This window comes from Falco cherrug, chromosome 3 (genome assembly GCF_023634085.1).
Source record: "Falco cherrug isolate bFalChe1 chromosome 3, bFalChe1.pri, whole genome shotgun sequence".
Lineage (NCBI taxonomy): Eukaryota > Metazoa > Chordata > Aves > Falconiformes > Falconidae > Falco > Falco cherrug.
Genome location: NC_073699.1, coordinates 28,807,425 through 28,820,095, shown reverse-complemented (window position 1 = coordinate 28,820,095; position 12,671 = coordinate 28,807,425). Strand labels below are relative to the sequence as shown.

At 41.8% G+C, this 12,671-nt stretch overlaps 1 protein-coding gene across 4 annotated transcripts in view; it reads left to right on the top strand.

Moving 5' to 3' along the window:
* GRHL2 (grainyhead like transcription factor 2) overlaps positions 1-12,671 on the top strand; it is a 71,586-nt gene that overhangs the window by 42,556 nt on the left and 16,359 nt on the right. For 2 of the 4 annotated variants that reach the window (XM_027804200.2, XM_014277046.3), the window contains exons 9-13: positions 374-532; positions 6,060-6,147; positions 6,235-6,374; positions 8,562-8,593; positions 10,067-10,161. In XM_027804200.2, the coding sequence (XP_027660001.1) occupies positions 374-532; positions 6,060-6,147; positions 6,235-6,374; positions 8,562-8,593; positions 10,067-10,161 (514 nt within the window). The remainder of the gene's footprint in view (positions 1-373; positions 533-6,059; positions 6,148-6,234; positions 6,375-8,561; positions 8,594-10,066; positions 10,162-12,671) is intronic. The other 2 variants (XM_027804151.2, XM_027804096.2) reach the window with 2 other exon arrangements.

Genomic DNA, 12,671 nt, shown 5'->3' with positions numbered 1-12,671 from the left:
ATGCACTCCGAGCTCTCTGGTGTGAACCAAAGCACGGTAAGTTGGGACAATCCAATGATTCACCTCAAATGTGAGCTCCTGAGCCAAACTGAAGCACCAATACGTGCTTTAAAAACTTGTCCTTCTTCCCAGCGTGGGCCGCATCTTTGCTGAACTCAGGATAGAAGTGGAGAATAAATGTATAAATTCCCAGAGTGTATGGAATGTACAAATGTATAAATTTCCACCTGAAATACAAACTTTTTTTTTACTTTTTTTTTTTCCGGGTGGGTGAGTGGGCATCTGCTTTTATTTTCCCATTTGTGGTCATGTGTTTCTGGAAGCTTATTAGTTGTTTGCACCACATTTTTAAAGTAATCTCTCTGGCACACAGATTTTCATCACAGTGAATTGCTTGAGCACAGACTTCTCCTCACAAAAAGGAGTGAAAGGGCTTCCTTTGATGATTCAGATTGATACCTACAGCTACAACAACCGCAGCAACAAACCCATCCACCGAGCCTACTGCCAGATCAAGGTTTTTTGTGACAAGGTAAGTGGAAAGCATAGTTACCATGGGTAGAGTAGTAACCTTGTTAGACAGTTTATTATTGGTGTATTTTAGACCTAATTAAGTGTTTTTTCTTTCCCTAAAAATTGTATTTTGTGGTAGAATTTGGACCAGCTATATCATATATTAACAGATTATCATGTAATTATTTTACTGCTTTGCAGCCTTTTTGGCCTTGATTCCTTAGCTTGTGAGCAGTAGTTGGACTGCTTAAGGACAGCATGTTAGAGATCATGATACAGGAATATCAAAAAAGTCATAGAAATTACAAACATGAAGATCCCTACTTGGAAGGTCAGTGCTGACCATAGGCTCATGCAAGTGCCAATCTGATGATGTTATCCCTTCTGGCTTTAACAGCCAGGATGGGGTAATGTGTGAGCCTTTGTGGAGAGGTGTCTGGGAGAGAAATGCACCTTTCAGTAAAGGCCTGCTAAGCTCTCTTACGATACAGTAGAAAACACCGAGTCCTAACAATACAGCTGATAGTTTTTCCCTCCCTGCTTGATTCCAAACCGTGCTTTTGGAAACCTCAGTGAGATTTTTATGTTGCTTGGATTTTCTTGTTAAAAGTAAACTGCAAAAATATGTTAGCCATTTTCATTTTGTAGTTCAGTAACTTTTTTTTTTTTTGGTGTTCATTCCCTCTTTTGCAAAATGTTGTTCTTCTACAATGTGTTTCCCTACTCCTTTGTGGTAACTGGTAAGATTTTTCAGCACCAAAACATAGATCATGTCTTAATGAGTCTGACAGTGCCATGGTCAGCTGTATATATTACCCAGTGGAAAGAGTTGCTCAGAAATGTTGTGTCAGTGATGATTCTTAGATGTGAGCATGACCATGTTTGAGTTGTGCTTAACACCTGACAGCCAATGACTTTGTCCCAGCTGGGAAAGATCTTCCAGGGGGGAGCTGATGACTGGATTCTAGTCAAGGTTCAGGGATTCAGGAGCCTACTTCTATTTAAGTGACTCGGAAATTTATCCAAATTAGTCTTGCAGTCTTACAGGTGGTAATAGAAAGGCAGAAGGCCGTGCCCCAGGCAATGCGTAGCATTAACTTTTTAATGGAAAGGGTAAGAGTTCAACTGTTCCAGGTCTCCATGCTGCTGCTCCTTCCTCTTTTTCAGTTCGTTCCCTTGTTGCTGTCTTGACAACAGGATCTTGAGGGCTAATAAGTCAGTTGTGTTAGTGGAGCAAAAACTTTGAAAGTAATGAATGTAAATGTATGCACTGAGGTCTTCTTGCAGTCAAAATGTTAGGCTTTTAACGGTAACTTTGAATGTCAAATATTTAGAGATTTCAAGCTACAGCTGGATGTTAAAAGCTCATTAAATATCAAAGTACAAGTCGTGTTCATCTACCTAGTTTTGAAAAGCAATTAGAAAAAAGGAAAAAAAGGAAGGAAATTCAGAGCACAAAGTCATCAAGGGTGACCTGTAGACAAAACTGGTGGATATTTTGAATAATACATGTTCATTGCATCTATTGGCTTAATTGGTACTTCAAATATTCAGACTAGAAAGCAGGAAATGAATGTTGAATCTTTTAATCAAAACTGTCTCAAAGTAGAAGAAAAGATCACAGGGATAGTTAAAGCGTTATGCACTTCAAAACTATATTGAAAATGGCAGCTGGAGGACTCAAGGGTATCAATAATGGGATATGTATCTGTATAATATAAATGTATCTCTACATACACGTACACAGAGCTTTTTAACTTAATTCAGGGCTGAAAATGACTTGAATGAATGAAAATTATTGAGGTCAATTCACATGACAGTTTGTGCTAATTAGCACTTGGAAAGAGACAGAGACCTGCTTGCCCCTTGCTTAGCGCTGCTGCATCTTTAACCAGCATCTGTTTGTCATGGTTCTTTTGTAAGTAAATAAATGGTTGGAGATTTTCCACTTGCTGGTGGCACTGGGAGAATGCATTGCACTCAGAGGCAGGTAGCTGGTGAGGCTGCATACCCACATCTTTCCAAGATGCCAAAAGAACGCTCTGGTGCTGGTTAAGGTGGTGCTAGATGGAGGGTCCTGGCTCAGTTTCTCTTCACGACTCGCACTGGTGACAAAGACAGGGTTTGCTGCCCATGTGGGAAAGACCATGAAGCTGAGACAGTTAATTGCCCACCTCTTTGTCATGTTCAATTAAAGATGTGTTATGGGGTCATTTAAAAAAACCAGCAAGCCTATTATATTTGTAACACCTTTTAAAAGTGTACCGTTATGTCCCAGCCTGACAACCCCAAAGAGAAGCTGATGAGAAAAGTGTCTGAAGTGTCTGATTTATTACAGTTGTCTGGATCAGGAGAACTGCAAAGTGAATTCCTCCTGCCTAAGTACTGAAATGTATCTTAGTTTGAAATGTGGAAGAAAAAGTGTTTCTGTGCCTGACAGTGTTCTTACAAACATTTTTTTCTGCAGTTATGGTGCCTTTTTAGTCGATGTGTTTGTGTATCAACTTAGATAAATCACAGGTAGATGTGTCCAGTTTTTAAGAAAAACATTTGCCGATAAATTAGTGTCCTCTAGCTGAAACACAGTATAGCTGCTGTGGAAATAGTATCCCTGAAGAACTAAAACTGCTTTTAGCTAAGTTGTATATATTATATATATATATTAGTATTTACTCAGGCAGTTGCTTCAATTTAGTATTAATTTACATATAAACTAGAGAGGAACACCAGCTCAGATCCAGTGTGTGCTTTGTGACATAAATGTATGGGGATAAAGGCTGCAAAGGTTCTAATTGTGTGCTTGCTCCCTGTTCTTTCTCCAATCTTTTGTCCATGTGTATTTTCCAGTAGGTAATCTTCAAAGCAACTGTTAAAGTGCACATCTTGTTTTCTCAGTGCTAATTCTCTCTGCCCTTGCAGTCTCTTTTATCATGTGCAGATCACTGATGCTGCATTATGATAAGAGAATATAATTTTTATTCCTTAAGTAGGTTGTCAGGGAAACTTGCCACCAGGCCTATTTATATTTATATATTGCAGGATGCTTTAGCCACTGAGTGTGAAGGAACTGGGGATTCAGAGGTATTTTAATTTTCTATATGTGATTAGCTTTGCTGAAAAGAAGCAGAAGCATTTGACTTGGCAGATACCATAACATTGCTCCAAAATCAAACAAATCAATCCAGTTCTCTTTACTCTGAAAAACTTCATGTTGTTTGGAATACATGCAGTTCCTGCCTTCTTGTCTTCAGTATGGATCATCATAGAGAAAATAGATTATCATAGGGTATTGAGCAACTCTAATTACCTATTAATCTTCAGCTTTAGAGAGAAGGCGGCTGAAGTCTATGGGCCTGTCCTGCCCTATGTGGAACGCTTTGGCCTTGAGCTAGAAACAGGTGTGCACATGAGCTGCATAACGGTGAAGGGAGTGGTCCTTACAACGGTAAGGGTTTTGCTAGGTTGGAGCTGGAATGCAAGACGTAAGATTAAATGAGTTGAAGACATGGAAAAAAAATATTTTGGATCAGCTGAAATTCATGGGCTGTGTTTTGCTAATCGTTAGTAGCAGAAGTACTTGTTGCATTTATACAAAGTACGGACATCAATGAAAAAATGAAAAACTCATTAAATTATTTGAAGGGTCAGAGCCTAATTTATAGTCCCCTATGAGAGGCTTATTTCTTCTTCTGCCTAAGGAGATATGCAAACTCTGATTGATTAGGTATGCATCAGATGGCTCAGCTGTGAAAACTGTCTGACAGAAATGCTCTGGTATGCAAAAAATTATTATGGTCCTACAACAATGACATACATCATGTAGGCTTGGCTGGCCCCTGCACTGTGCCATGTGGGATGTTCCTAGCTCAGAAGGGCTGGTAGGTAATTTTGTGGGTATCGTGGCTGCTGATTGTAAAGTGGCTGTGGCACAAATAAGCACTGGTGGGTGGGAATGGCTGCCCTGCTCAGAGATTCCCTGCATCCCAGAGGAATTTGGGGTGTCTTGCCTTGAATGAATGAAGACAAAGCTGTGAAGATTTACCAAGAAATATCAGTAAAATATACATTCTTTATTGCGTGTTAAAGGCTGACTCCTCCTCAGTTTCTGCTTTCCCAAGAGGAAGCTCATGCTTGCTGCTGTGCATGAAATTACTTTCATGGTTCATCCTGCTACCGGCAAGCAGCAGAGCGGCAGCAGCCAGCAGTAGGTAGGGCTGTGGCTGCCTGGCAGAGCTACTTTGTGCAGCACAGGGCTCTTAGGGATGTGCCTTCTGCAGGACAGTGGCCGTGAGCTGTATTTTTGCTCCTTTCTGCCAAAGGCCTTTAAAGATACAAACGTAGAACTAGAAACAATTTTGATAAGGGCGTGACTCTGAATCCCTTGGCTTCTGTGGTTGAGGTCAGTGACAACTGGATTGGGACCTGGGTCTGGAAGCAATGTTTCTGTTAAACACCTTCAGGTTTTTTAGAGAGCTGGTTCTTCCTCCACCTCTTTCAACCTCTGGAAGTCTATTGATGGGTTACAGCCAGGAGTACATCTTTCTTTGTATTCTTTTCAAGCTTGGTTCATTGGCTTATGTGTGAATTTTGCCATCTTGAATGGATATTTTTGACTTTCCTTACCTCCCTCCCCCCTTTCTTTTAAAGGCACTTCTAATTTTAATTTGGAAAAATGTTTAATTTTGCATGCTGACTGTCTGGGAGCATATGGAACTTTAATACCCATCACAACATGACTATTCATATTTATAAAGTAAATTAGGAGAACTTCAAAGGAGGTGTTGCTGCTTTTTATGTCAATAACAAGTTTTATTTTCTAAACTTGTTGAGAGTGTATTTACATAACAGAAGCCTGTAACTTCCCAGGAGTTCCTGGGGCCTAATAGGGCAGTGCTACATCGCTTTCCAGTTTCTGGAGGGCTTCTCCCTGTTTGAAATGCCTGTATTTGTCTGTAAGACCCCTTGCACTGTTGGCAAACTGTCAGCGTAGCCTTCTTGCACTGGCAAATCTCAAAGGCCTCTACAAAGCTGGCCACAGTGGAGCAATGCCACCCCCAGACGAGGTGGGTGGAGGAGAGTTTAGAGAAAAGCTTCGTACAGACATGATCTAAGACAACAGCAATCCTGCAGGTGTTTTACGTCAGTACATACGCAAAGTATTTGGCCTGAGCACTCCATCCATCGCAAAGGCACTGGGCTTAGGATGCTCTTTGTGCAAGCTGTGGTGGCAGCAGCCCTGCTACAGACTGCGCACTGCCTGAGCCGTCCATCCCGTCTCGTCCAAACCAGCATGTGGATGTGTTCCTCTTGGTGTCTCCCGTCCTGGGGGCTGCTGGATGTGCCAGCATGAGTTTCAGGCATGCATGGGTGATCATTCCAAAGTTGGCACATTCCTAACAATCTGGACAGATTTATCTGTTAGGGGATAACCAGTCTCTGTTCAGCATTACTGATGTGTCCATCACTGCAGTTCAGGCATCGGAGGGTGCAATGCTCACAGTGCTTGCTTTTTGGATGATATCTGTGGGTTGTCTTTTTTGCATCAGGGAGCAGAAAGGAAAATCCGAGATGAAGAGAGGAAGCAGAACAGAAAGAAAGGCAAAGGCCAGGCATCCCAAGCCTCGTGTAATAACTGTAAGTAAGACAGGCCTATCTGGTTTGGGGCTAAGTCACACTTAAGATGCCTCCTCTCAAAACCATGTTGCTTTGTGATCCTCCTAGCAGCCGAAGGGAAGTTAAGTGCACTCCCCCTGCAAAAAAAGAGCGATATCACCTTCTTCAAAACAATGGCTGACCTGGATTCCCAGCCGGTTCTCTTCATACCGGATGTTCACTTTGGAAACTTACAAAGGACTGGACAGGTAGGACATGATAATGGGACAAGCTGGTGCCCACCTGCCCTCTGACTGCCTGTGCTGTGAGGCAGGTCTTGGGAAAATAAATCACTGTTCCTGGAGTTGTTTGTTTCAGCTCTCATTTTGGTAAACGCAGCTCTTGGTGAGTCATTTAAAAAAACGCCTTTCAAGAGACAAGTGCCTTACCGAGTTCTGGGTGTGAAGAAGGAGTTTATGCTTCATTAACGTCTAACTAATTTGTGTTTGTTATGGTTTTGCCATTCTTTTGCTAGGAAGAAAGAGTGGAACAAATAGTAAAAAAATTTTGAAATGGGAAGGTTGGTTTATGGCTGAAAGAATCTGGTTTTGAATGCGCTATTTGGCTTGATGAAATGAAGTGCCACCTTGTGGTAGCAGAGATCCCCCTCCCTATGAAAAATGAAAACGAAGACCAAGCTCTTACACGTGGAAGGTCAGGAGTAGGCTCTCTAGACACCACTGCCCATTTTCTGTTGGCATCACCTAGAGATCTGGAAATTCGTTTTTTCACTCTATAAAGTAAAAATCTATCATGCTAATGTTAGTATTCAATATTGGAAATCATAACTGCTAGTAAATGTGAGGAATTCTGTGCTCTTTTTTAAGACATACTTTATTGCTTGCTGGGAAATTGCAAACCTGAATTGGAGGGTTAGCTGTGACAGTTTCTGGAATATAAATCTGTTATTTATTAACATCTCAGGGAGCAGAATGAAAACTTTATGTATGTCTTTATAAAGACAAATAGTAAATGGGGAAATTTTATATGCACCTTGCTGCAAAATATTAAAATAATGAAGATTAAGTGACACTAAGTGTTGGAACTGTCATTTATTTTAAAGCAGTGAGAACTGTGGTAGAGCAAAGCACAAAGAGCACAGACATTGCAATCGCAGCTGTCACTGACTTACTCTCCAAAACTGGAAAGACACCCACTCACATATCAATGCTGGGTACCTTCTGTCCTCATGGCTTTCAAAACCAGAATGTGGATTTGTCTCAAAACAGGAGAAGGTGGAAGCATTCCTTAGTATGTGTAATGCTATAAGTAATTTTCTAAACTAACTGGAAGATACCCCAGTTTGCTAGCTCATAGGCAACGTTCAGCCCTGTCCTTTGCTGCTTTATAGATTGCAGTATCGGCATTCTTGCTATCCTAAACTTTTCAATTGTTTTGTGAATTACTTAATATAAGAATTATTTATTATGACAAGAATTTATTATTTATGAATGTTTCATTAGGAAAGTGAAGGACACTTTCAGGTCCTGGTCATAGAATGAGTTACAGACCTCAGCTTTGCACACACAGAGCTCTGAGGTGTTTTCATTGTACAGGTTCAGAAGGGAAGGCTCTCAGCGAGAGCTGAGTGTGCTCTGAGTCTTGCCAGCACAAGTGCTGGAAACCTGCCTGAGATGCCTTGCTCTGCCCCAGCAGACCACAGGGCTCTGGTGCCCTGCCTTCGCCCCACGCTTGCACAGTAACTCAGCAGCTGCGGTGGTGGTACACTTGCTGGTGCTGACCTGCAGTGCAGGCACATCATGAGGAATTTGGCTGACTGTCCTGTAAAGCCTTTGACAACAGACTGTGATTATATATCTCTGCTGCTACTGTCAGCCATGCTTGCTGCTGTTGTAAATTTGGTCCCAGTGATGTGGGCTGTACTGACTTACACAAAACAATGGTCCGGACTTGAGTTTCTGCCCACAGCCTGTGCAAAAAAGTTCACCTGTACTATTAGTATTTGTATTTCCATTAGGCCTGTAGTTTAACGTTGGTCCTGATAGTTTGGTTAGATTTTCAGGCAGTATTAAGTACATACAAAAGCTTGTGAGTGTTGTGTCTTAAATCGTATTAGGGGTAATTTAGTCTAGTAGTGATCTGATTTAGAGGATTATAAAATAATCGGGGAAAATTATGTAAACTGGGGGAGAGGGCAGTGTCTGCCAAAGTGCTTTGATACATTTCTACTAGGTGGTATTCAACAGCAGTTTTTCTAAGCCACACCTTTTCCAGATCACAATTAGAACTAGAGATGTTTGTGTTTTATAGAAGGTGAAGGATTCTTAACATATGAAAAACTGCAAACCACTTGTTGTCTCTTCTCCCTTTTGAAGTTATTCTGTTAAGCAGGTGTCTGAGTTTTGGGAATAATTCATCTTTTTCCACCCTTCTAGGTTTACTATAATACAGATGATGAGAGAGAAGGGTAAGACATTTATTGTTTCACAAGCTTTGTAGTTAGCAGTTCAAATTTATAGAAAGCAGGCGCAAAACACGGAATCAGATAAACTGATCCCCTTTTCCCCCCTTCCCTCGTGTTCTCCCATGGTTAACAGTAGCGTTATGTGTATATAATATGTGGAACTGGTAGAGGGAGGTTTATTTTAGGGTAACTTTCTTTTCCTTCACATGAATTGGCTACTTTTCCTATCTGTTTTTTATTACATTTTCGAGCAAAACAGTTTAAAGAGCCATAAGGTTCAGTACAGGGACAGGACAACATATTTGATAATAAAGTGCCTTTTATACATAGAAGAGTTCTCAAATAATTTAAAAAACAGGATTTTTTTAATGAAGCACTGAACTTCACTGCATTGCTGAAAGCCGTTCAGCAGTGCATGTGTGGATGTGATGAATACAGGGACTGCAGAGAGAATGCCAAAGCACCAGAAATGCAGAAAGAGGATGGGAGATCCTGGGAAGGGGGAAGGTTGGAAATGGGAGCACCCCTGTCTTGCTTTGGAGGGATTGGAAGAATTGCAGAATGTCCCTAGAAGATTTAGAGATGTCCTGAAATAAGGACTTAAATATGCGTGGCTGAAGTTCAGCCAGTACTAACTGCAACGTGTGCAAGCCCCATACTTGTGTATGTTGCTTGAATCCCAAGTGAGCATCCTCAGATCTGAGGCTTCGGCGTAAGACAACAGCACTCATGTAAGCCTGCAAAAAGTGGCCAGTGGTAGGGAATGGCTGGGTACCTGCAGCTAACATTGACTTGAAAACGTGAGGCCTTTTTTGTTTCTTTTATGAAGCTAATGTTCTTCATAAGGCTCACAGTGGAATTTGAGAAGTGAAGGGGTTTATTGCACCAAGCACATTGGCTTCAGTCCTCCAAGACTGAAAGGAGTCACCGAGTCCTGCCAGAGCTACACCGAGGGGGGAGGTAGCCCTAGTGCCTTCAGCCCTTGGCTTCTCCAGCGAAGCGTGCTGCAGCTTTGGGCTGGATTCGGCCCAACGTGCTACTCCTTTTGAGCTTGCTGACTTGTACGGTCTCTGATTTTAGAAATATTGCCCGTGTTTCCTGAGGCTGTCTCCATGACCCCAAAGAGGAGGTGAATCAATGTGTAAAAGTGGGTTCAGCTCCTTACTTAGCTGTTTCTTCCTCCCCAACCCCCTTTCCTCAATATTTAAACAGTTAAAGGCCTTTGGGGTTTTCAAAATAGTATGTAACATTGGAGCTATTTTCCTGTCACCTGTCCCAGCCAGTCAGTCTGGGCAATTTGAGAGGCCTGGAGAGTTCAGATAAGCATCAAAAGCTAAATCCTTGCAGTTTCTGGTCTGTGATACTTGAGTAGATAGTGGGGTTTTTGCCAAAGTGAGTCATGACTGCTGCTGTTGTCTCCTCTCCTGCTGCGAGCCCAGTTTTACTGTGACACAGTCCCTGTTGTGTGTTTTCTAGTAGCAGTGTCCTGGTCAAAAGGATGTTCCGGCCTGTGGAGGAGGAGTTTGGTCCGTCTCCTTTGAAACAAATGAAAGAAGAAGGCCTAAAAAGAGGTAACAGTCAATTCTTAGCAGTTAAAAATAATACTGTGGGACTTGTGCCCTCAAGCTGGGAAGGGCTGGTGTGGCTTGGACCGAGTCTGTTGTTCGATGCTATTGCAAACATGGGGTGGATGGGAGAAGAGATCATTACACTGGCGCGTATACAAGGGGGCATTTTAACAAATGCTAGTAATGACTTAAGAGCAGAAAAGGGGGAAAAAATAAAAGACAAAAAAAAGAACTATGCTGTCTCAAGAAGGGATCAGGACATAAGTGTATATAAAATGTAAAAAAAGCTAGAAAGTTTCTTGATCCTTGGCCAGGCTACATAGTTCATAAATGTTCCAGTAGCAAATCTGTGGTTGTCTATTTTTAGCTTTTGCTCATCTTTTCTGTTCTGGCTGGGATCACAAGCAAGTATGCAAGATGCACTGGGTCAAATACAGAGACTTAAACAGGCAAGCTCTTCCTGACTGCAGACTTAGATTAGCCTGAATAAAATCTCAGCAATCTCCTGACCAATTAAAAATATAAGGCGTGAAGAGACATCTTTCAGCAGACCTGAATTGTTTAGGAGCTTGTTTCCCTTAATTGTTTTTACTGCCCTGGGTGAATATTATTACAGTTGTGTTTTGTGTGCTGTACCAACTCCTGTTTTCCAGTCTGCTACAGTGAAACTCGAGTTGAATGACATTGAAGCAATGGTTTAGGTAGAGCTGTTAAACTTTGCACTGAAGGTAAGGATGAACAGATGGTGGTTTTGTCCACAAAATCTGCTTTGTGTACAGTCACTTCCAGTGCAGTGCTGTAGGCGATAACTTCCTACACTGCCACAGTTAGACACCTTGCAGAATATTTGCCATTCTTTCAGTCACATGAGTTTTATCATGTAAGTTTATTGGAGACTCCAGGGGTTTGACCAACTTACATAACTCAAGCTTACAAATATTTAGAGGTTCACTGATCAGTTTGTTACAGAACAAAGCACCAAGGTACAGAAGTGGGCTCAATTGTTCTTAGCTGCACCATTTGTAAGATTCATTTGAGCTTTATAGAAACAACTTCCCATGAGCCTGCATTTGCGAAGTTTCTCTGTTGGGTAGGATGGTGTGCTTGAGCCAGGGGAAGCATAAAGATTACAGGATGGGGACTGATACCTTCCTGGAATAAATGTGAACATATTCTTCTTTTATGTAAATCTTCAGTTAATTATGTGAGGTTAGCAGTGACCACAGACTTGCATCTGGTTGACTGAAGGCTTTGACCAAATTCACATTATCAAGGGCTCCATCAAGCAGAAGGGGACAGCCACAAGAGCTACATAAAGAACTGTCATTTCCTGCAATTTCACCTGGGTTTTCCAGCTGGAAGCCTGGAAAGTTGTCTGCAAGGAGGTATTGGTTTGCTTTGATTATTCCTGTCCTTTGCTGTGGTAAGTTATTTTAATATCATCAAGGACTCACAACCATTTCAAGGGGAAGATTTGAAAGAAAAAAAATGTTTCTCAACTGGTGGCAAAACTATGTTAAGTAATTAAATCCAGGAGAAGCACGGAACCAGAGAAGCTGGAGGATGCTTTCTTCACATCCCCTTCCTGTTCAGTGTTTCTTGCAGCTTGGACTTACGCTGGCTGGAGGCCAAGTCTTTTCCAGTGTGGCCTTTGCACTGGTGAACTTCCTGCCATCGGGAACCCTGCATCTGGGACTGTGCTGATGGAGTGCAGCTCAGCTGAATCTGCCTATTTGACAATACTGTCTTTGCCACGGGAGCCACTGCGTATGAAAATGTTCTGCTGTTTTTCCTCGGTTTAGCCATACTAGAAGCTTTTTTTTCCTCCCAGGTTTATTTGGTATAGTAGAATCAATAATGCCTAGAGAGCAGGTATAGATGGGGCACTGGTGTAATGTCTGAGAGAGAACAGGTCTGATATGTGAAAGTATGCATTAAAAGCAATGGAATCCCAAGGTGGTTCACTATCAGAGTAGTGCAGGTGAGCAGCACCCAGTGAGGGGTCCAAGTCCAACTGAAGAACTGGAGTGGCGGCGTGTGGCCTCACCTCTGCCTGATGGAGCTAACTGTAATATTGTCCGGTGGATGCAAAAGTATTAAGGGGCAACCTTCAAGAGAACAGTTCTAAAGGGGTTTGCAGACCATCGCTAAAACAAGGTTCATATTCTCACACAGGTAGCTGTGTCTTTGTGGAGTATTCTTTCATCTCCTTGACCTCTAAGTGAGGTACAAGTACCCAACACAGAAATGTAAAGTACATTAAGCTGTATCAAGTGTGCAGTGCAGCTAGTTACTTGGCTAGACTTGTGGCCTTTTCCTGTTTTGACTTCTCAGTAAGAGTTTTCAAATCACTTTCCCTTTCAGATTTCTTAGAGAGTTTTCCATTAATTATAAAAACCGCAGCTGTGTTACAGATCAGGGAGATTTCCAGTCCTGTAGTTCTCAGCTTGAAGAAAGTCATATTTTTGTCTAGCTTTGTCTCTCAGGAAAGTCATGTTAAACTACCCTGAAAC